At 44.4% G+C, this 21,098-nt stretch overlaps 1 protein-coding gene across 1 annotated transcript in view; it reads right to left on the bottom strand.

Annotated features, from left to right (window-relative positions):
• The window catches only part of LOC121273329 (protein lifeguard 2-like), a 36,566-nt gene that overhangs the window by 5,626 nt on the left and 9,842 nt on the right, over positions 1-21,098 (bottom strand). Inside the window, exons 3-8 of the mRNA XM_041180471.1 lie at positions 17,118-17,221; positions 14,816-14,880; positions 9,977-10,030; positions 9,545-9,595; positions 7,095-7,134; positions 6,075-6,112 (exon numbers count right to left, since the gene is read on the bottom strand). Coding sequence (XP_041036405.1) covers positions 6,075-6,112; positions 7,095-7,134; positions 9,545-9,595; positions 9,977-10,030; positions 14,816-14,880; positions 17,118-17,221 — 352 coding nt within the window. The remainder of the gene's footprint in view (positions 1-6,074; positions 6,113-7,094; positions 7,135-9,544; positions 9,596-9,976; positions 10,031-14,815; positions 14,881-17,117; positions 17,222-21,098) is intronic.

The following is a 21,098-nucleotide window of genomic DNA, read 5'->3' as shown; positions in this document are numbered from 1 at the left end:
CTGAGAGCCCAGAGGTCCATTGGAGTGCTGAAACAACTTAGCCCCTGGGAAAACATTGCTTTACTGTCAGCTCTGGCTCTCTGCTCTCTGTTGTCAAATTTACAATGTTTATTTATACAAAGTAGGTGGCTTTAAGAGCTTGCCGTTTCTGTTATTGATACTTAAAGGATCTGAATGATTGACACTTTTATTAGGCTGCAGTGAAAAGGCTTTTTTTTAACATAGTGGAAAGTAATGAATGAATGACTTTGTTTACCCTTTTATTTACACATACTGTTGTCACTATCGGGTTCATTGGTTCTATACAATGTATAGTAAGTGAATAGGCATGGAAGTGCCATAGCTTGACATGGGGGCCATGAAGGGCCATAGGGGATGGGTGGGTGGCAGATGGGCAGCATAGCTTGGCATAGGGGGCACGATGGGGCCATGGGAGGGTAGGTGGGGGGCATATCTTGGCATGGGAGGCATGACGAGGATCTTTTGAATTCACCTTTCAAAAGATTCCTCATGTAGACTATTGTTCTCATCTCCTCTGAGGGATGGTGAGCCACAACTCTTTAAAAACCTGGCCTGACTCCATGAAAATTGTGGGGGACTAGGACATGCCTAACTCTGCAATGGAGCCAACCAGGTTGGGAGTGCTGGGCGCTGACTCACAATCCCAACCAGCCCACACCATGAAAAGGCACTCCTGAAATTCACACAGAATCAGGCCATTTTTAAAAGGCTCCCGAGTCATTCCGACTCAGCAAAAATCCAGGCCAAGGATTTAATAGTGAGAACAGGACAGAGTTGGAAACCCCTCAAAAAGCAACTTGGTACGACTTAGCAGCCCTGAGGGCCAAGATTTAGCCATGATATCCATGGGGTTCGAGTCAGTTTGCAGTGTTGCTGCAGCCACTTGAGAACTCAGGCTAACAGAATATGATGCACAACAGCCTTTACTGAGAGAAACCCCTCCCATTAGCTAACTAAGAAATGTCTAATGGTAATGCATGGCATCACGGAGCAAAGGAGAAAGGAAGATTTTAGCTACAAGGTTGGGTTGGAGGAGCAGCAGTTGTTTTCCTTGAAGCAAAAGAGATTGAGGGGAGATTTAACGGGGGTGTACAAGATCATGACAGGTTTAAATAAGAAAGATAAAGAAAAGCTGTTCCTATTAGCTGATGACACAAGGGCTGTGGGGAACACAGTTTAAGGTTTTGAGAAAGAGATGCGGGGGGCATGTGAGGAAGAACTTATTTAGGTATTGAGTGGTAATGACTTGGAACTTGCTGCCTACGAGGGTGGTGGAAGCAGAGACGATGAATGAGTTCAGAAGGAAATTGGATGGGCACTTGAGGGAAATAAACTTACAGGACTACAGGAATAGAATGGCACTGACTGGATTGCTCTACAGAGAGTCAGCATGAGCTTGATGGGCCAAATGGCCTCCTTCTGTGATGTAATTACTCTCTAGTGCCTAGACAGCAAACCATCTGAAGTGCTTTTTGCGTAACTCAATCTGAAACAATGGTATACCATGTGACAGACTCAAACGTAGCATTGATCTGAACAATCCTTTCAGTCAATGTGCAACGACATCCAAGCAGAGATTACATTTGGGATAAAGTTTTTTTTAATTCATTCATGGGACATGGGCATTGCTGGCTAGGGCAACGTTTTTTGCCTATCCCTAATTGTCTTTGAGAAGGTGGTGGTGAGCTGCCTTCTTGTACTGCTGCAGTCCATGTGGTGTAGCTACACCCACAGTGCTTTAGGGAGGGAGTTCCAGGATTTTAACCCAGCGACAGTGAGGGAATGGCGATATATTTCCAAGTCAGGATGGTGAGTGACTTGGAGGGGAACTTCCAGGTGCTGGTATTCCCACCTACCTGCTGTCCTTGTCCTTCCAGATGGTAGCAGTTATGGGTTTGGAATATGCTGTCTAAGGAACCTTGGTGAGTTCCTGCAGTGCATCTTGTAGATGGTACACACTGCTGCTACTATGCGTCGGCGGTGGAGGGAGTGAATGTTTGTGGATGAGGCGCCAATTAAGTGGGCTGCTTTGTCCTGGATGGTGTCAATCTTCCTGAGTGTTGTGGGAGCTGCACTCATGCAGGCAAGTGGGGAGTATTCCATCACAATCCTGACTTGTGCCTTGTAGATGGTGGACAGGTTTTGGGGAGTCAGGAGGTGAGTTACTCATTGCAGGATTCCCAGCCTCTGACCTGGTCTTGTAGCCACAGTATTTATATGGCTAGTCCAGTTCAGTTTCTGGTCAATGGTCACAACCCTCAGGGTGTTGATCGTGGGGGAGTCAACAATGATAATGCCATTGAATGTCAAAGAGCGATGATTAGATTCTTTCCTGTTGGAGATGGTCACTGCCTGACACTTGTCCAGGTCTTGCTGCATTTGGACATGGACTGCTTCAGTATCTGAGGAGTCGCAAACTGTGCTGAACACTGTGCAATCATCAGTGAACATCCCCACTTCAGACCTTATGATGGAAGGAAGGTCATTGATGAAGCAGCTGAAGATAGTTGGGCCTAGGACACTACCCTGAGGAACTCCTGCAGTGATGTCCTGGAGCTGTGATGACTGACCTCCAACAACCACAACCATCTTCCTTTGTGCAAGGTATATGACCCCAACCAGTGGAGAGTTTTCCCCCAATTCCCATTGACTCCAGTTTTGCTAGGGCTCCTTGATGCCAAGCTCGGCCAAATGCTGCCTTGATATCAAGGGCAGTCACTCTCACCTCACCTCGGGAGTTCAGCTCGTCTGTCCAAGCTTGAACCAAGGCTGTAAAGAGGTCAGGAGCTGAGTGGCCCTGGCAGAAACCAAGCTGGGCGTCAGTGAGCAGGTTATTGCTAAGAAAGTGCAACTTGATAGCACTGTGGATGACAGCTTCCATCACTTTACTGATGAGAGAGAGTAGACCGATGTGGCAGTAATTGGCCGGGTTGGATTTGTCCTGCTTTTTGTGTACAGCCATACCTGGGCAATTTTCCACATAGCCGGGTAGATTCCAGTGTTGCAGCTGTACTGGAACAACTTGGCTAGGGGCGCGGCAAGTTCTGGAGCACAAGTCTTCAGTAGTGACAATATTGTCAGGGCCCATAGCCTTTGCAGTATCTAGTGCCTTCAGCCATTTCTTGATATCACGTGGAGGGAATCAAATTGGCTGAAGTCTGGCATCAGTGATGTTGGGGATCTCCGGAGGAGGCCTCAGCATTGCAGATGCCAGTCATCAGCCAATTTGATTGGAAGATTATCAATGGAAGATTAGCAGCATTTAACCTGCAGGTGAGTGCCAGAAAATAACTCTCCAATATTGGAGATATATAGTCATTCTAACACATAAAATCAACACTTTAAATCTATGATTTACGCTCAGGTAGCACCTACGGTCTTTCGAATGAGATGCTCTCACACTGACATAAAAAATCCCACAGCACTATTTTGAAGAAGAGTAGGGTGATCATGCCTGATCAATACTGATCTTATTGAGCCTTGCAGGGCAGGCACGAGGGGCTGAATGGCCTACTCCTGCTCCTATTTCTTATGTTCTTACAGGTGCTAAAACAAGGGTTCAATACATATCTGAGACATTTTAATCATACTGAATTTGGGAATAAAATTCCCCTGTCAACAATTCTCTCCCTTCCTTTTGGTTTTGGATTCCTTATTTAAGGAAGGATATACTTGCACTGGGGACAGCCAAAGAAGATTCACAAGGTATATTTCTGGATTGAAAGGGTCATTTTATGAGGAAAGGTTGGGCCTATACCTATTGGAGTTTAGAAGAATGAGAGGTGATCTTATTGAAACATATAAAATACTGAGGGGGACTGACAGGATAGATGCTGAAAGGATGTTTCCTCTCATGGGGGAATCTAGAACCAGGGGGCACAGTTTCAAAATAAGGGAACTCCCAATTAAGATGGTGATGAGGAGGAATTTCTTTTCACAGAGGATCGTTAATCTTTAAAATTCTCTACTCCAGAGAGCAGTGGAGGCTGGGTCATTGAATATATTCACGGCTGAGCTAGACAGGTTTCTGATTAACAAGTCTGCCAAGGCTTATGGAGGGGCAGGCAGGAAGGTGGAGTTGAGGCCACAATCAGATCAGCCATGATCTTATTGAATGACAGAGCAGGCACCTCGCCGAATGGCCTACTACTATTTCCTATGTTCTTATGTTCTCCTGAAGAACCTTTGATGGAGTACAGAGCCACAGGCACTGGTTGTCCTCGAGTACCCCATCCAAGTGGTCACTATTAATGTACCAGCCCTGGTGTTGAATGTTAATATGCCATTCCACCACTTGGGGCATCACACCAGAATCTGATGTTCTCTTACCCAATGTCTGCACATGTTTGTTTCCAGCAACTTTCAGGAGCAAGGTCTCCAAACCCAGAGGCACAGGTTTTCGCCCCTTCAACATTCTAATTCATAGAAACTGGGAAGTAACATTCCTCTGAAGGATACACTGTTACAGTGTCATAAAAATCAATGCTGTTTTCCAGGCATTCAATATGGGGGCAAATTATTCCCTCCTCCACAAAAAGTTACAAGTAGAAATTATTGTCGATGAAATTAGTAGCTCGATGCTTGGTGTCCTTTTATGGCACTGACAAATTGCAGTTCAAAAACACTTTTAACACAAAAAGTGACCCAAGGTCCTTCATCTTGGAGATAGATGGGGATGGGCTCTGAATTGTGGAAGGAAAGATTGAAAGCTTGCTCTAAAAGATGTGTCTTTAGTTTTTAAAAGGTAGATCGAGAAGAGGAGGGATGGATGGAATTTTGGGAGGGAGTCCCATAGTGTGGGGCCCAGACAGCTGAAGGTTCTGACACCAATGGTTAGGCATAGAGGGAGTGGGGGGAATGCACAAAGGGCCAAGCAAGAGGATCCAGTGTATTGGGGATGGGAGGTGGGATGGGAGACCTAGGACTGGAGGAGATGTTAAGGATAGGTTCGAGCAAAACCATGGTGGAATTGAAAGACAGGGATAAGGATTTTAAATTTAATGGGGGTGGGTTCTAGGGAACCAATGAAGATTAAATATTCTCTGTCCTATTAACTCTAAAAGTCTCCTAATCTCTCGTTTCATCATTTTGGTGATGATTTTAAATTAGCGCCCTCTAATTGTCAAGTCAATGACCAGTGGAATTAGCTCATTGACCTATTTATTGTCATTCTAAGGGAGTGGTGGGGAACCTATGGCCTGTGGGCCGGATCTGGCCCATTGCTCAATTTCATCCGGCCCTCAGCAAGGTTTCTAAAAGTAGGGACCCATGAAGTAGCGCTGTCAAAATAGCATAAACCATCATCGTTACGAATTTGCTTTGGATAAAAGCGTCAGCTAAATTAATATAATAACATTTAACAATATAATATTCAAATTTAAAACAACGAGTGAGTTGAACATTTCTGTATTCCCTCTAACTAAACTAAATGAAGTTGATTTTTATGTGTGTGTGTGGCCCGCGACTGATTTTGTCTGTGTGCGAGCGAATGGCCAGTGATAAGAAAAAGGTTCCCCACCCCTGTTCTAAGGAATATTCTAGAATGCTGCTTTGGGGCTGTGTGCTTTATGCATTAATCAAAGGTACAGGGTCTCCTCCTCCTGTGCAAAATCGAGCTGCATATTCTTCATATTATCCACAGTGCTATCTTCATATTTGTTTTGAAAACTGTGCTGGTAAATGGCCCCTTTAAGAAATGGTTCACATTTCTGCTATGCATCGTCCAGCTTGATTCTGTTCCTGATAATTGACCATTCCTAACTAAATGGCAGCCCCACCAACATTCAATCATCACAACTCTGACTGCTGTTAATTTTGGATTTCTTAGCGAGTTAAGCCAAGGCAGGATGGAAACAAAAAAATGGCAAAAGACTGCCTGATTAATGAGCATTCACTTCAAAGCAAGAATCAATTAAAAAAAAAATACCTTGAAATAAATCCAAGCATGCACGCAAAACTGCCGGTCTTTGGAAAGGTTAAACACAAACAAAGGAGAGCAGTTAATAACAAGACACAGATAATGAAATGGGTGGTGTGGCTAATTACTGCAATACCTGGACATCATTCCCGTCATGTAAGACATGGCCAGAGTCTGCAGAGAGTGATTAGAAACATCATTGGTTAATGCTATCTGACCTTTATTCTGCTATTAACACCTGCTTTAGTCTTTAACATTATCACTACCACTCCCTTTGTCTTGCGTCCATGACATCTTTGTCATTTCATCGCTACTGACCTCCAACCTATCCCTGACCTTCTATTTTGTTCCACCTGGTCCACCCCTGCTCCAACCCCCTCATGTCAACAGCATAAAACCCATCACAGTTCTACCTCTCTTCAGCTCTGAAGAAGTCATACAGACTCAAAACGTTATCTCTGTTTCTCTCTCCATAGATGCTGCCAGACTAGCTGAGTTTTTCCAGCATTTTCTATTTTTGTATTGGTTAATACTGCACAGGCACCAGATGTACACTCCCAATAATCTCTGCTTGGATTGGTAATGAAATAATACCATGTTAGTCCTAATATATTGATGAGAAACAGCAAAGTAACAGTAACATACGCCAAGACTTTATGGCCCCACCTCGGCATGTCTCCTCCCAGCGGTTGTGGCAAGCCACTTAAGTCTCCATTCAGTTCGTGGGACTGTAATATCCTGATGGGTGGGAGGGACTAGTAATCCAGAGGCCTGAATGATTGCTCTGGAAACATGAGTTCAAATCCCACCACCACCATGGCAGCTAGGGGACTTTAAGTTCAATTAATAAATCTGGAATTGAAAGCTAGTCTCAGTAATGGTGACCATGAAACTATCATCAGTTGTTGTAAAAACCCATCTGGTTCAATAATGTCCTTTAGGGAAGGAAATCTGCCATCCTTACCTGGTCTGGCCTACTCCAGACCCACAGCTAATGTGGTTGATTCAGAAATGGCTTAGTAAGCAGTAGTGTGCAGTCTATTGGTACGTTTAATAATACTAAGCAAGTCATTGGTAACACAGAGCACACTCATCGGTAGAGAAAGGGAGGCATAAAAACAAAGGATTCTTCTACCCTTCAAGTCATAATACTTACAAAAATGCTCAGGAGGATCAGGTTCCATGGAAAATACCTCCTGTAACACACAAAAGCATAGTTTAATATTATCTCATACAGTTTGTTGTAATGGTCTCCTGGAAATTCTTAAAGGGGCTGCTACAAGTAATTTAGCAAACTTTTTTCCACTTCTGTAAATTTGTGAAGTAACAATCTTTCAGCTCAATGCACATAATGTAAAGAGAACAATGGAAGCTTGGCTTGTTGCTCGCAACAGCTACTGCACAAGGACCAGGAGATTTCACTGGCGTACTGAAGCCAGAAGATCTGGGTTCAAGTCCCACCCCAAGACTTGGTGGTCAAGGAAAGTGCATTCATAACATGACCAAGTATCAATCTGAAAATTCTTCCAACACATGCCAATGGCAGTTGGCAGGAGTGGGAGAGATTCCTGATCACTCATGTGATGGAAAGAAAGTTGGAGCCTCTACCATCACTGTCCGTAGCTCCAGGTTATAACATGCATGTAAAGTGTATGTTGCCACAGCAACTCGGGCTCCTTGAGTGAACTGTAACACACCACCACTGAAGAACATGACAAACATCAAGAATAAGATTCCTTATCTATTTGATAAGGTACCCGCAACCTCAAATTACATTGACTCTCCACACACACAAGGAGTAAGGCTGAGCTTAATAGACTCTGGGGAAACCATGCGCTGACAGACAGTGCTACACATGGTCTACTGCTCTGGTGTCTTATGAAGCACCTCTTCACACAAAGGGGAGTGGAAATCTGGAACTCTCTCCCCCAAAAGCTGTTGAAGCTGGGGGAGTCAATTGAAAATTTCAAAACCGAGATCAATTGACCTTTGTTGGATAAGGAACATAGAACCAAGGCAGATGGAGTTAAGGTACAGATCAGTCATTGGTAAGATGACATGACCCAATATTTATCCCTTAACTAACAACTAAAAACAGATTATCTGCTCATTATCACATTACTGTTCATGGGAGTTTGCTGTGCGCAAATTAGCTGCTGCGTCCCCTACACCATAACAGTGATGACACTTCAGATAAGTACTTCATTGGCTGTAAAGCGCTTTGGGGTGCCCTGAGGTCATGATAGGCACTATATAAATGCAAGTCTTTCTTTCATGGAAAATAAATAACGATCAAAGTGAGAGGTAGAATGGGCGATTGTCCTGGATCTGGGCCCTGGCAGACACACTGGAACACATGGGTCGAGGGAATATCAGAAAATTGGGCAGCCTCTTTTGCTTCAAATGAGTCGCCTTTCCCAATTTTCCGACATGCGCCGTATCCACACAGTGCATCTGTCCACTGACCCAGGAAAACCTCTCCCACAAAACAGGACAAGTTCACCTGTCCTGCATTCTTAATGGACAGCAACCACTTGACCAAAATGAAACAAGCAAGTGGCCTTGGCAGGGAGGAGTTGCCGGGGTAGGGAGCAGGGGTAGGGAATGGGTGAAGAAGTCTCTTTTTAGGAATTGATTCCCAACTCTGCTATAAAAGCAGGCTTCCCCCTAGCTTTGTGAAGCCTACAAAATATCTGGAGCAGTAACTCAAATCAGGGTTCATTCAAATTATTTAGGGTTTGGGATAGTCCATCACTTCAAAAGTAAAAAAATTCCACAGAGCCACATGATGATACAAAATATCCTCCACATGGTTAAACCATACAATACACTCAGCACTGGTTTATTAAGTAGGGAAGAATTAAAAAGCACAATCTATGCATCTTCCAGTCATACCATATATTATCATTCTTCATCAGTTCTCTGCCCAAAGACAGATCAAGCCACAGCACTATTTTTTTCCATGCATGTTGTAGTCTGGAGCTATGGATTGTAATAGTAGAGGTTCCAATTTTCTTTCCATCACATGGCTGACCAAGAATCTCTCCTGCTCTTATTAGCTGACATTGGTGTGTACTGGAAGGATTTACAGGTTGATAATCAACCTGCTTGGCCACATTATGAACACACCTTCTCAAGTCCAGGCGTGGGACTTGACCCTTGAGCTTCAGCCTTAGGGGCAGGGACACTACCCACTGCGCCACAAGACCTCCCTTCAGTTGTATAGGAGGGATATTCAGATCTCCAGGGCAGCCTTTTTCTTAAACCACTGCCTGGTCCATTTTCTGAATGAATTCATTGGTAATGACCTCTAACTTGCCTAATATAGAGGAGAAATAAAACTTAAAGAGATTAGGAAAAATATTCAAGGTTTCCTCTTCTCAGTATCCTGGAAAGCTTAAGGATTTTGGCCACATTATGAACACACCTTCCTTAGCCATTAAGGCCAGGAGTGAGACTTAAACCTGGAGCTTCTGCTCAGAGACAGGGACACTACGCATTGCGCTACAAGACCTCCCTAAACTATTACTACTGATTTTAATAGTTAATTAAGTAGAATGCTGGATAGTGTAGTGCACAGTTTCACTTCTGCCTAAATACAATTACCTTGGTCCAGGGCAGCAGGCCAGGGTCATATAGGTAACAAAGAAGATAGCACTGTGAATAGGAAAAGAGATGTTAAAGTGACTACAGTGAGTACTGTTAAATGTTCTCACATATTTACAGCACTGAAACAGGCCATTCAGCCCAACTGGTCTACGTTAATATTTATACTCCACGCGAGCCTCCTCCCATCTCATGTTATCAGCGTTATTCTTCCATTTCTTTGTCTGTGTACTCTGTAGCTTCCTCATAAATGTGGTCTGGAAATCATACCATCTTCCCTCTGGGGCATGCACATACAAAGAACATGGCCACATACATCTACAATGCACACATGTAAATACGCAGATATACAAATATACTACACAGGTATTGAGACACATGCTCGCACATAGTAACAACATAAGAATTGGGACATTATTAATTCACACTTACTATGAAGCCCAGTACCAGCCAGGACGCGCCTGAATGTAAATCTTGACAGGGTCGCTGTACAGAAGGGGGAAAGGAAAAACAATTGAATACAATTTCAGAGTGAACAACTTGGAATGGAAATACAGGAGACACTTATGATTCAATTGGAGTGCAACTTGACTCACGCTCCAAGGGGAGAGCCCTCCCTTGCTGCCAGAGGAGTTGAGATGAGCCGGTTGCTCTGACTGGTACTGCTCACCCAATCACAAAGCCAGGACATAAATTGGCTGCGAGCTCATGGCAGCATTTACACAGGGGCAAACTGGGGGCCGCAGACTACTTGCTGCACAACCCAGCCCTTTCCTCTAGTAATATAGTTGGCATGCAGCAGAACTCACCCAGCGAAGGCACTGAAGTTCAAACTTGTTACCGCTGAAGGAGGGCAGCTCCACAGGTGGTGATCCTGGGTCACCCTTTCCATCAATCTCACCCTGGCTTCCCCCTCAGAACCCGTTGAGTCTTCATTTTAAGAAGTAATTGTCCATTTGTTAAGTACTTTTTACCTTCCCATAAATGTCATTTCCATGCCCAGTTCATTTCCTCCTCCCTTCCCCATCTTTTCCATGGCAAGCACTCCAGTCTCCTGTGCCAGAGAAGAGAGGGAGATGACCATGCACAGGCTTGTCACTTTAACAACTGTTTGGCGCTGGGCACTGGTGCCCTCAAATTCCTATGTGATGAATTTGCAATCTTGGCCATGCCAGTTGGGATAGGAAGAGGGGTACAGCACAAGTGCAGGTTAGAAGTTTCTCAAGAGCAATGGGCAAATGAGCTAGGCTGTTTTCGTTCTGCTCCTCGAACACAGCGATATGAGCTACAGGAGTAAATATTGGAAAGGAGGTTCCTGTCAAGCCATTTGTGAGGGAATTTGAATGCAGTGTGGAGCCCTGGATTGGGGAAAAAGCTAACACGTTGACAAAGAAGGTTATGGACAACTCAACTCTCACCTCTGGGTCAAAAGGAAGTTTGTTTGGGCCCCACTCCAGGGCTTAGGTTTATGATCTAAGTTCATGATCTGGTGACATACTAAGAGAGGCCTGCATTGACTGAGGCGTAGCCCTTTAACACCAACACTGAAAACAACAACCCATAACAACACTCGGTAGCTTCAAATGCAATACTTGTGGCAGAACCCGCCTCTCAAGGATTGGCTCCTTCAACCATCAGCAAAGGTGCACCATATTTCCCTCATGTTGTGAAAGATCTCATGGCACTATTCGAAGAAACACAGCGCAGTTCTCCCAGAGACCCAGCTCAACGTTCCTCCCTTGACCAACATTGTGATGCTACTTGTGGGATCTTGCTGTGCCCAAAATGGTATTTCGGTATGTAAAGTGCTTGGAGTAACTTTTGCGCCATAAAAATCCACAGCGTAAATGCAAGCGCAGTTGTTATTTTTGAAAATCGGCCACTTGTGCTCAGGAGCTGAAACCTTTGATAATAAAAATAATTGTATATTTCTTCAGACATCAATATATTCTCAGCAATTCCCAAATAGATTGTCGGTGAGGGTACTGTATGAGGCTTAACTCCCACACTGAGAATGTGATGAGCTGGTCTCACCAGATGGTGAGAGGGCAGCTCATGAATTTCATTTGAATACTTTTCCTGCATAACTTGACCCTTGGTCAGGGAGAGTAATCAGGGCGGGCCGGAAAAATTCAGAGCATGCAGCTCTTGAAGAGCTGCTGTGCAAAACCAAAGGGCTGCAGCTGGTTAACAGGTAACTGGCTACATGTACGAAGATGGCAAAAACTAAAAATTGTTGGATGACAAAGTGAGCATGCCACTGCCTGAGGTAGAAGCATGGAGGGTGGTCTTGTTTGCCCCTATAGGGATGCCTCCCCCGAAGATGGCAGTGCCCCAGGGGGTGGTGGCCAGACTCAACAGTGTTCACAGATGGCACACGCTAAGGAACCTGGCGAGGCATGGTTACATAATGATACCACGTGCACAAGGCAATATTACACAAAGTGTTGTCCACTATTGAACACTTTTGTGCTAGTCCAAACCTTAGAAAGTTCGATCATTGTATCTCATGCATACCCATGCTTAAGTAGGGCAAGCATTCAAGCTGCAACTTACAATTGAAAGCCGTGCCCCACTCACAACTTCCAAGGTTTTCACATTATAGCACAAACATTGTTGCTTATCAACACCCAGGATAGGCTCTAAATTGAACATATCCCAGTCATTGGTGATCCCTGTACTTTGGGAAAAGCAGCAAAGCAGCGACAATAGGTAGCAGGGTCATACGATTCAGTGAAAAACTAAAGGAAAGTGCAGCCCATACGTTTTTGACGCGTCAATTGCCCATTTTCACCCAAGTGTCGGCAGAACATCAGTGGATATTGCAGTGTTGGCCAGGATTGAGCCACAGGCCTAACAGTTCGGGAAAGTGGTGACCTTTCCAACCACTACCAATTGGCTAGTGCCCCTTCTGCAGATGGCAAAGCTCTGACCTACTGGCTTGGACCCAAGCTGAGACAGTTACCTCCATTATGGCTTGTCACATGCGCAGGTCACAGTTTGAAGATAGAGTCTGCTGTTAACTGATCTCCCTGAAATGCCCTCTTTCATTTCGTTCCACCTCAATTGTAAAATACTGTACTTAGGGTCCTTCAGTGACCAACTCAGCTTGGGTTAAAAAACAGACTCCCAGAAAATGCATGATAAAAATTTTGCAAAGACAGAAAAATATCCAAAACCCACTGAAACAGGTACTGTGAGCATTACATTCAGAAACATGTTAAATTGAGAGCTGCTTTACCCATGGTGCCTCCCTTTGCTCCCATTCCAAAGGGAAACACGAGGAAAAAAAAAGAAACAAATTGTCGGGTATTGCAGAATTGTACGTGTTTATTTAATCTATTTTTGCCTCAGGGCTGAGGCTTAAGCAAGGTGAGTGCACAACATTTGAACATATGAACATACAAATTAGGAGCAGCAGTAGGCCATTCAGCCCCTTGAGCCTGCTCTGTCATTTGATAAGATCATGGCTGATTCGGTTGTGGCCTCAACACCACCTTACTGCCTACCCTTGATACCCTTTGACTCCCTTGTTAGTCAAAAATCTATCTACCTCAGCCTAAAAAATATTCAATGACCCTGCCTCCACCATTTGCTGGGGTAGAGAGTTCCACAATCTCATGAACCTCTGAGAGAAAAAATTTCTCCTCGTCTCCGTCTTAAATGGGAGACCCCTTATTTTTAAATTGTGTCTCCTAGTTCTAGTCTCTCCCACAAGGGGAAACATCCTCTCAGTATCCACCCTGTCAAGTCCTATCAGGATCTTATATGTTTCAATAGGATCATCTCTCATCTTCTAAACTCCAAAGGATACAGGCCCAACCTGTCCAACCTTTTCTCAAAATGGGTGCAGGCACCTCCAGATGGCAAAGTGCAGAGAAACGCTGAATTGCAGGCCTGACAGGGATTGGCTCAGGTTCTGCTCTCCTGATTCTATGTTCTCCTGGCACCAGTTTCTCACCTGCTCCCTCAGCTCATGGGAGACACTAGTGTCTGACAGCAGAATATTGTCAAGCTAAACGAGGAAGGAATACTGCCCTGATCATTGAACAGTGCTTCACGTGGTCAACTCTCATTCTCAGTAGGTTGAGGGAGGGGTGGTGAGCGAGATATGCCAGGGAAGGGAAAATTGAAGGGCCAGTTCGTGATGAGCTGAGCCACCCGAGTCAAGCAACATCTCGCAACCAACTCTAGAATGGCATTGTCCGAGGTTTGGAATCAGGAAATCCAAATGAAAGGGGGCAGGAGAGGAGGACTGCAAACAATGTAAAAACGTGGCCAATAAATACTTGGTGGCACAAGCTCCTTTTCAAATTGTCGCTTAGTACTATAGAGCTTGAGTATTGCTGAAAAAAGAGACATGTTGTCAAAATTTTTCAACTTGCACTCATCAGAACAGATGCAAGAATGCCAAATTTCAAAGGCAGCAACAGGCAGGGACCTATCCTCTGCAGGCAAAAGGAACATGTCCAGGCATTGTGCCTTTTTTAAAATTAAACAAAAGCATTGGGTACAATAGTTCTCTGCTGCATTCTTCAAGGCCTTGACCCATCAGAGTCAACTTGCCAACCAACCAGCGTCCTTTTCTCATCCAGTATAAATTCTTGTTCCCTTTGAAATTCGGCATTCTTGCATCTGTCATGATGAGTGCAAGTTGAAAAGCTTTTTACAGCATGTCTCCTTTTTCAGATAAAATTGCCTTTTCCCTCTGGATCTTGAGCTTGAATCCTGATAAGATAGAAGGAATGATGGTCTCTTCTAGCTATCTGTCCAATGTCAAATGAGCATGGATATTCCAAGTCCAGTGGGTTCAGGCCCAAAGCCTGCGTTGTTCCAATTTGGCAACTTGCTCACTCATCAAAGCTGCCACAAGGGCATAGAATAGAATGAGTACAGCACAGGAGGAGGCTATCCTGCTCTTCCCGCTTCTCAGCTTGGCTGCCTTCTTCCTCCTTCATTCAACAGGGGGCATTTCTTTGACATTACAGTTGTGCCACATTGTTGGAGATGACCAGTGCCACTGGTTATCTGAAATAGAAATTGGTCCCCTGTGCTAACAGTTTAAGGAGAAAAAAAAATCAACACAGGGAGGAAACAATTCTAATATCAACGAATAACTCCAATTCATACTATACACCTTCTCATTCACTATTGCCTCCCAGTAGATCCTTCAATATTTGACAGTCACATTGCACTGACATGGTGGAATTAATCAGACTGACTTAACCCTCAAGCCATCACTGTGTTAAGACAGAAGCAATAGCCTCCTACCAGAAGGTGAACAGAGCAATAACTCCAGCTGTGAAGGAGAGCTGAATCATCAGGATAATATAGACCTGGAAGAGGGAAGAACAAGCTATCAGCCACTGGTACAGGGTACTGAAACGGCAAAGAAACAAGTAACAGTAACTTTCAAAAGGGGGAATTGGATAAATAACTAAAGGGGGAAGATTTATGGGGCCATGGGGAGAGAGCAGAAGAGCGAGACTAATTGGATAACTCTTTCAAAGAGACAGCACTGTACTCTGTATCATTTCATATTTCCTCAATGATTCCTTAGTTTGTATTTTAGTGGAGATGTTAACGGAGTTAAAATGCACTGGTTCATACTTGCATAAAGACAGTTCTCCAGGACCATTTGCATGCTAATAGGGGGAGATGGCAGCATAATGGTAATATCACTGGACTAATAATCCAGAAGCCCAGGCTAATGTTCTGGGGGCATGAGTTCAAATCCCACCACGAATGCTAGTGGAGTTTGAATTCAAGTAATAATCTGAAATTGAAACACTAGTCTCAGTAATGAAACTATCATTGATAGTTATAAAAACCCATCTAATTCACTAATGCCCCTTTAGGGAAAGAAATGGCCTACCTGTGACTCCAGATCCACAGCAATGTGGTTGACTCTTAACTGCCCCCTGCAATGATTGGGCAGTTAGGGATGGGCAACAAATGCCACCCTTGCCAGTGATACCCACATCCCATGAAAGAATAAAGGAAAACAAAAATAACACCATGGCAGTTCAAACATTTCAACCTGGGAATGACCAGCAGACCAACACTTTATGCCTTGGGTGAACAGGTACCCACTCAGCAGGTGCAATTTAAAAATGTGCCCATTCTACTGATGCCGAGTTTTGCTCAAAAAGTCCCATCAAAATATGTCTAAACGTAAAATGAGCTCAAATCAAGATGATTGCCCAACACCTGACAGATATTTGTTTTCTTTAAAGAATGACAGTTAAAGTTTAAAATCACTTAAACCAGTGTTGTATTTCTACATTTGCTCAATACAAACTTACCAATCTCACACAGGACTGGTAAACTAAACATAGGTTCAGTTTATTTGAAAATAAAGTACAAGATCGCTCAGCAGACAGGTTTACTTTAAAGATTCAACAGCTATTGTTAACACAAAAGTACAGCTGTAATTCCTTCACACCACATGCTGCTAGCTAAACTGAAAGCTACTCTGCGCAATATCTGCTGGTCACATGGTTTACATCCTGGCTACTTACTCATTAGCATATTCACTCTCAAAGTGATATAACAACCAGTGCCTCCCAAACATTTTCTCGATGTGACCCCATTTTAATTGGGTGGGGTGAGCCTTCATCTCTTGGGCTGTGGGGCAATGGCTGCCATTGCTGCCTCTGTGCTTGCAACCCCAAAATCTTGTCTTGCGACTGCACTGGGGGTCACAACCCACAGTTTGGAAAGCCCTGATTTAAACCATCCTTCAAGCACATATTTAAGAACCAACAAGCAGGGAAGCTTTTCCATTTTTGATGCCATAAAATTGCACTCAAAAGAAACAAAAAGAAAACTACAGTGCAGGTCTCAATGAGTACAGGCTTGCTTAAAAACACTTAAGAATTTGCAATGAGAGAGCTTTTCTGCTAAGCCCCAAAATTTGGTCGCAATTTGCAGAGAGCCTCTAAGCAAGAGCAATTGCAAGAAACTTGCACATGAGGTTCTGTAATTCAGAGAGGGGGCTAGCCTTACAGATGGAGTTGCATTAGGGCAGAGTGATCGGCAGACAAGGGCAAAAGATCATGGAGATTTGGGTGTGTCTTACCGTCATGTGTAACATGCTCGTACTCAAAGTTCCTCATTCTTTTAAGCCATGTAATCGAGTTGTGCCCAGTTCCCCTTGTCTCTCGGTGTGAATTATCACTGTTTATTTGAAATGGGTTAACACCTCCATGAAAGTAAGAGCATCAGGGATTTGCCCGCTATCACTTGCCACATCCATTTAACAGTGATCCCAGGTTTGCAGTTTGCTTTGAGTGAGATATGCAAAAGTCAAGCTAAGGAAATTACATTAGGTAGAAATTACAGCACAGAAACTGGCCATTCAGCCCACTGGTCCCTGCAAGGCTCCAGCCTCCTCCCACTCCACCACATTTGGGAAATTAAGCACAAATAGAGAGGAGGGAACTGTGCAAGGGGGAGAAAGGTGGAAAACTAGGAAAGCTAAAAGATCGACAAGGATGGAAGAGGTAGTGCAGCAAACTAAAGCAAGTTGGGCTTGCTGCATTCAGTGATGGTCCCTGAAGATTCCATTTACCTTTCTGATGAAAATCCGTCGGACATTCTTATCATCCCAACTGAATGAGGAAAATAGCTCACTCTCACCAGAGAAACCACCACTTCCATAACTTGGGCTGCGACCTGAACAAAGGGAGAAATGGAAAACACACATCAGTCCAGCACAAGGACAAAGACGTTTCCAAAACAAGACTAACAACATAGTGTCCAGCTGTGGCTCAGTGGGCAGCACTGTTGCCTCCATCTCCAGAGATCGTCCATTCAAGTCTCAGTCCTAAGACACAACTGTAAAACTTGATGGTGGTACTCCAGTGTGGCACTGAAGGAGTGCTGCACTGTTAGGGGTGATGTCCCTTTGGAAGAGACATTAAACCGAGGCCCTGTCTGCCCTCTCAGTTAAAAGATCCTATGGCACAATGTTGAAGAAGAGCAGGGGAGCTCTCCCCAGTGTCCTGGCCAATATTTATCCCACAATCAACCTCAATTGAGAATCAAATTATCTGATCATTGCTGTTAATGGGAGCTTGCTGTGCACAAATTGGCTGCCAGATTTCCTATATTACATTAGTGACTACACTTCAAAAAGTATTTCATTGCTGTAAAGCACATTAGGACTTCCTGAGGTAATGAATGGTGCTATATAAATATAGTCCAATCAGCTTGCTAAATATTTAACGCTTTGGGTGAAGTCTTATCATTGAGCTGGGGTGCAGAAGACTTTTGCTGGGTACCACCATTGGGCTTGATGCACTCACGCAAGCTATTTTAAACACATCTGTGACATGTTTGCACAAATCTCTGTTATTTTAAGACAAGTACTAACCCATTTAAAAGCTGAGGGGGATCCTGGGAGCAAGACATACACCACCAAATCAAGGGGAGAACTCTGGGAATAAACCCTCACAGTCACCTCATACAGTAAAATACAAAATGTCTAGATCAGTGTCATTAAACATAGCACATCCCATTGTCTGATAAACACTGGAGAGGATATAGCCTGGCTGACATGCTCCTACTCACCTCTGTTCCTGCCCCGAACCCCAAACATTTTGGCAGTGATCCCAGAGAGAGACCAAGGGCTGAATTTTTACTTCAGGGCGGGAAACAGGAGTCTGGACTGTTTCTGGGTCCCGAACCCTACCCCAGGGTGAAAAATGTCAGTCTTTGGGATTTTCACGGAGGCACCTCTTTAATTCCCTGACCAATCAAGGGCAGCAGGTGGGTTCTCAGGAGTGCCAATCCAAGCCTTCCAGCTTGAGAGGAGCAGCAGTCAGCAGTAGAGGAGAAGAAGAGAGAGGGCGCTTCAACATGGAGGTGCCCTTGACCAACTAAATTTCAAATAGAAAGTAGAAAAAACAGCCAGGCCACCACTGTGAGGTCGGAGGTTGGGGGTTGGGGGGAGGGTGGTCTTTGGCTGCAATCTCACCCAGGCAGGGAGGGCCTTTAGGCCTGCCAAGGAGTGCTGGCACTCCGGCCTGCCACCGACCCCTGCCTCTTGGCAGTGGATCTGCCCCAGCGTTGTGTCAGGAAACTGGAGGCTGACTGGGAAATCTCAGGTTTATTTTTCAGGCTTCCCCCACAGCAAGCCCCCCGCCCACCGCTGGGCGAATCCCAGTGGCGATAGGATGAGGCCCTTAAATGGGCATTAATTGCCTGCATAAGGGCCTTATTTGGTGGGGGATGGGCAGGAAGGGAGACCATGAGCCTTTTTGCCAGGAACTTATTTGGGGCAGAGGCCAGAAGGCAGTTGAGTCCCCACCTGGCACCCTGCTGCCCGATTAAATTCCACCCATTCTGGGTATCTTAATAACCCTTTCAAGACACCAAAGCAGAACTGGATAGCCAACTGGAGTCAGTTGTAAATTCAGCTTCCCATCTTTAAACAACATTGACAATCACATGGAAATAAGTGTCACATACGAAAGAAACTTTTTGAATACAACTGAAAGAAGCTAAGAATGGGTCTGAAGTCATATGTAGGCCAGACCAGGTAAAGATGGCAGATTTCCTTCCTTAAAGGGCATTATTGAACCAGAGGAATTTTTTACAACTATCTGGTACAGGGTAGTTTCATAGTCATCATTACTGATACTAGTTTTTTTATTCCAAATTTATTTCATGAACCGAATTTAAATTCCCCAGCTGTCATGGTGGGATTTGAGCTCGTGCCTGTACTCATTACTCTGGATCAGTAGCACCAATAACATGACCACGATGTTACTATTCCCCTATAGCCAATTAGTCTCTTTAGTGATACAGATTAAGGCAGAAGTTCCCAAACTGTGGATCATGGCCTCTGGTGGGGTCAGGTGACAAGTAATTGGGGTCATGGCTGGGATTGGCTCTGAGGCCCCATCACACCCTAGCTGTTTTATTTTCTCTGGCCCAGGTTTGCTGGGAAGGGTAGAGGTGGGAATGAGCTCCAAGGCAGCATTAGTACCTGCCATGAGCATGCCTGATTTTTTTCTCTGGCCTCAGTTCGCTGGGATGGGAGAAGAGAGTACCTTCAAGTGACCCCATGCATGACAGGGTCACATGAATCAACGATTGGAAGGTCAATGAGTGGGGGAGGGAGGTCAGACTGCAATGGGGTTGGGGCTAGAAAGAGCCCCTGTGTTGAAAGTTCCAGAACTCCTCATTGGCGTGGTGCTTCTCTAACCTGGAGCTGAACAGTTCGGCCCAGTGAGCACATAAAATAACATTTTCAGAAAATAGCTAAACACAGACTTTCATGTGTGCATGATGTGTTGTATGTTTATCTTTAATGTGTGAACCTTAATAATTAAATATTGAATGTTACTATCTTGCTGTTTTTACTTGTTGGCATCTGGGGTCACGCCAATTTTGAAGCCTCAAAATAGGGTCACAGTGAGAAATGGTTTGGTGCATTGGGTTAAGGGGTTAACTTTCATGGACTTCAATATGAAAGCTGGTTGTAGAGCCACACTGTGGTCAAACACAGTTACTGCAGCAATCACAAAGCAATGAACAGCTACCACACAGCGCCTCCCAGTGGCCATCTCTCGCTACTACAACAATGTCGCATTTTGTTTCAAAACCGGTTTCAGCGCCGCCTTGTGGCAAACTGCGGGAGCACAGTGCGTCGTGTCTAGAATTTATTTGAGAGTAGGTGCGGGAGCGAGCGTTTTACAGCTTGGCGTGGACTTGTAAAATGACCCTTCATAAGCCATTATTGGCAACAGAGCTGCAGTTGCTCATTCCACAACAACAGCCTGCATTCTTTCACATATTAAAACATTCCAAGGTGCTTCACAGGAGCGATTACAAAACAAAGTATGACACCGAGTCACATAAGGAGATATTAGGACAGGTGGCCAAAAGCTTGGTCAAAGAGGTGGGTTTTAGGAAGAGAGAGAGGTGGAGATTTAGAGAGGGAATTCCAGAGTTTGGGGCCTAAGCAACTTAAGATATGGCCACCAATGGTGGAGCGATTAAAATTGGGGATGAGCAAGAGGCCAGAATTGGAAGAGCACAGAGATCTTGGAGAGTTGTAGGGCTGAAGGAGGTTATGAAGATAGGGAGGGGTCATTTTTTACACTCATTCATGAGATGTGAACATCACTGACAAAGCCAATCTGTCCCTAATTGCCCTTGTGAAGGTTGTGGTTAGCTGCATTCTTCAGTGGCTTGCTTGGCCATTTCAGAGGGCAGTTAAGAGTCAACCACGTCGCTGTGGGTCTGGAGTCACAGGTAGGCCAGACTGGGTAAGGATGACAGATTTCCTTTCCTGAAGGACATCAGTGAACCAGATGGGTTTTTACGACAATCAATGATAGTTTCATGGTCACCATTACTTTATATTCCAGATTTATTTAATTAGTTAAATTTAGATTCCTCAGCTGCCATGATGGGATTTGAAGTCACATCTCTAGATCATTAGTCCAGGCCTCTGGATTACTAAAGCCAGTAACACAGCCACTATGTTGCCAATCACCCTATGAGGTCAAGAATGGATTTGAAAGCAGGGATGAGAATTTTA

Source organism: Carcharodon carcharias, chromosome X (assembly GCF_017639515.1).
Source record: "Carcharodon carcharias isolate sCarCar2 chromosome X, sCarCar2.pri, whole genome shotgun sequence".
Classification (NCBI taxonomy): domain Eukaryota; kingdom Metazoa; phylum Chordata; class Chondrichthyes; order Lamniformes; family Lamnidae; genus Carcharodon; species Carcharodon carcharias.
The sequence above is the reverse complement of the archived record's forward strand: the minus strand, read 5'-3'. Positions and strand labels throughout refer to the sequence as shown.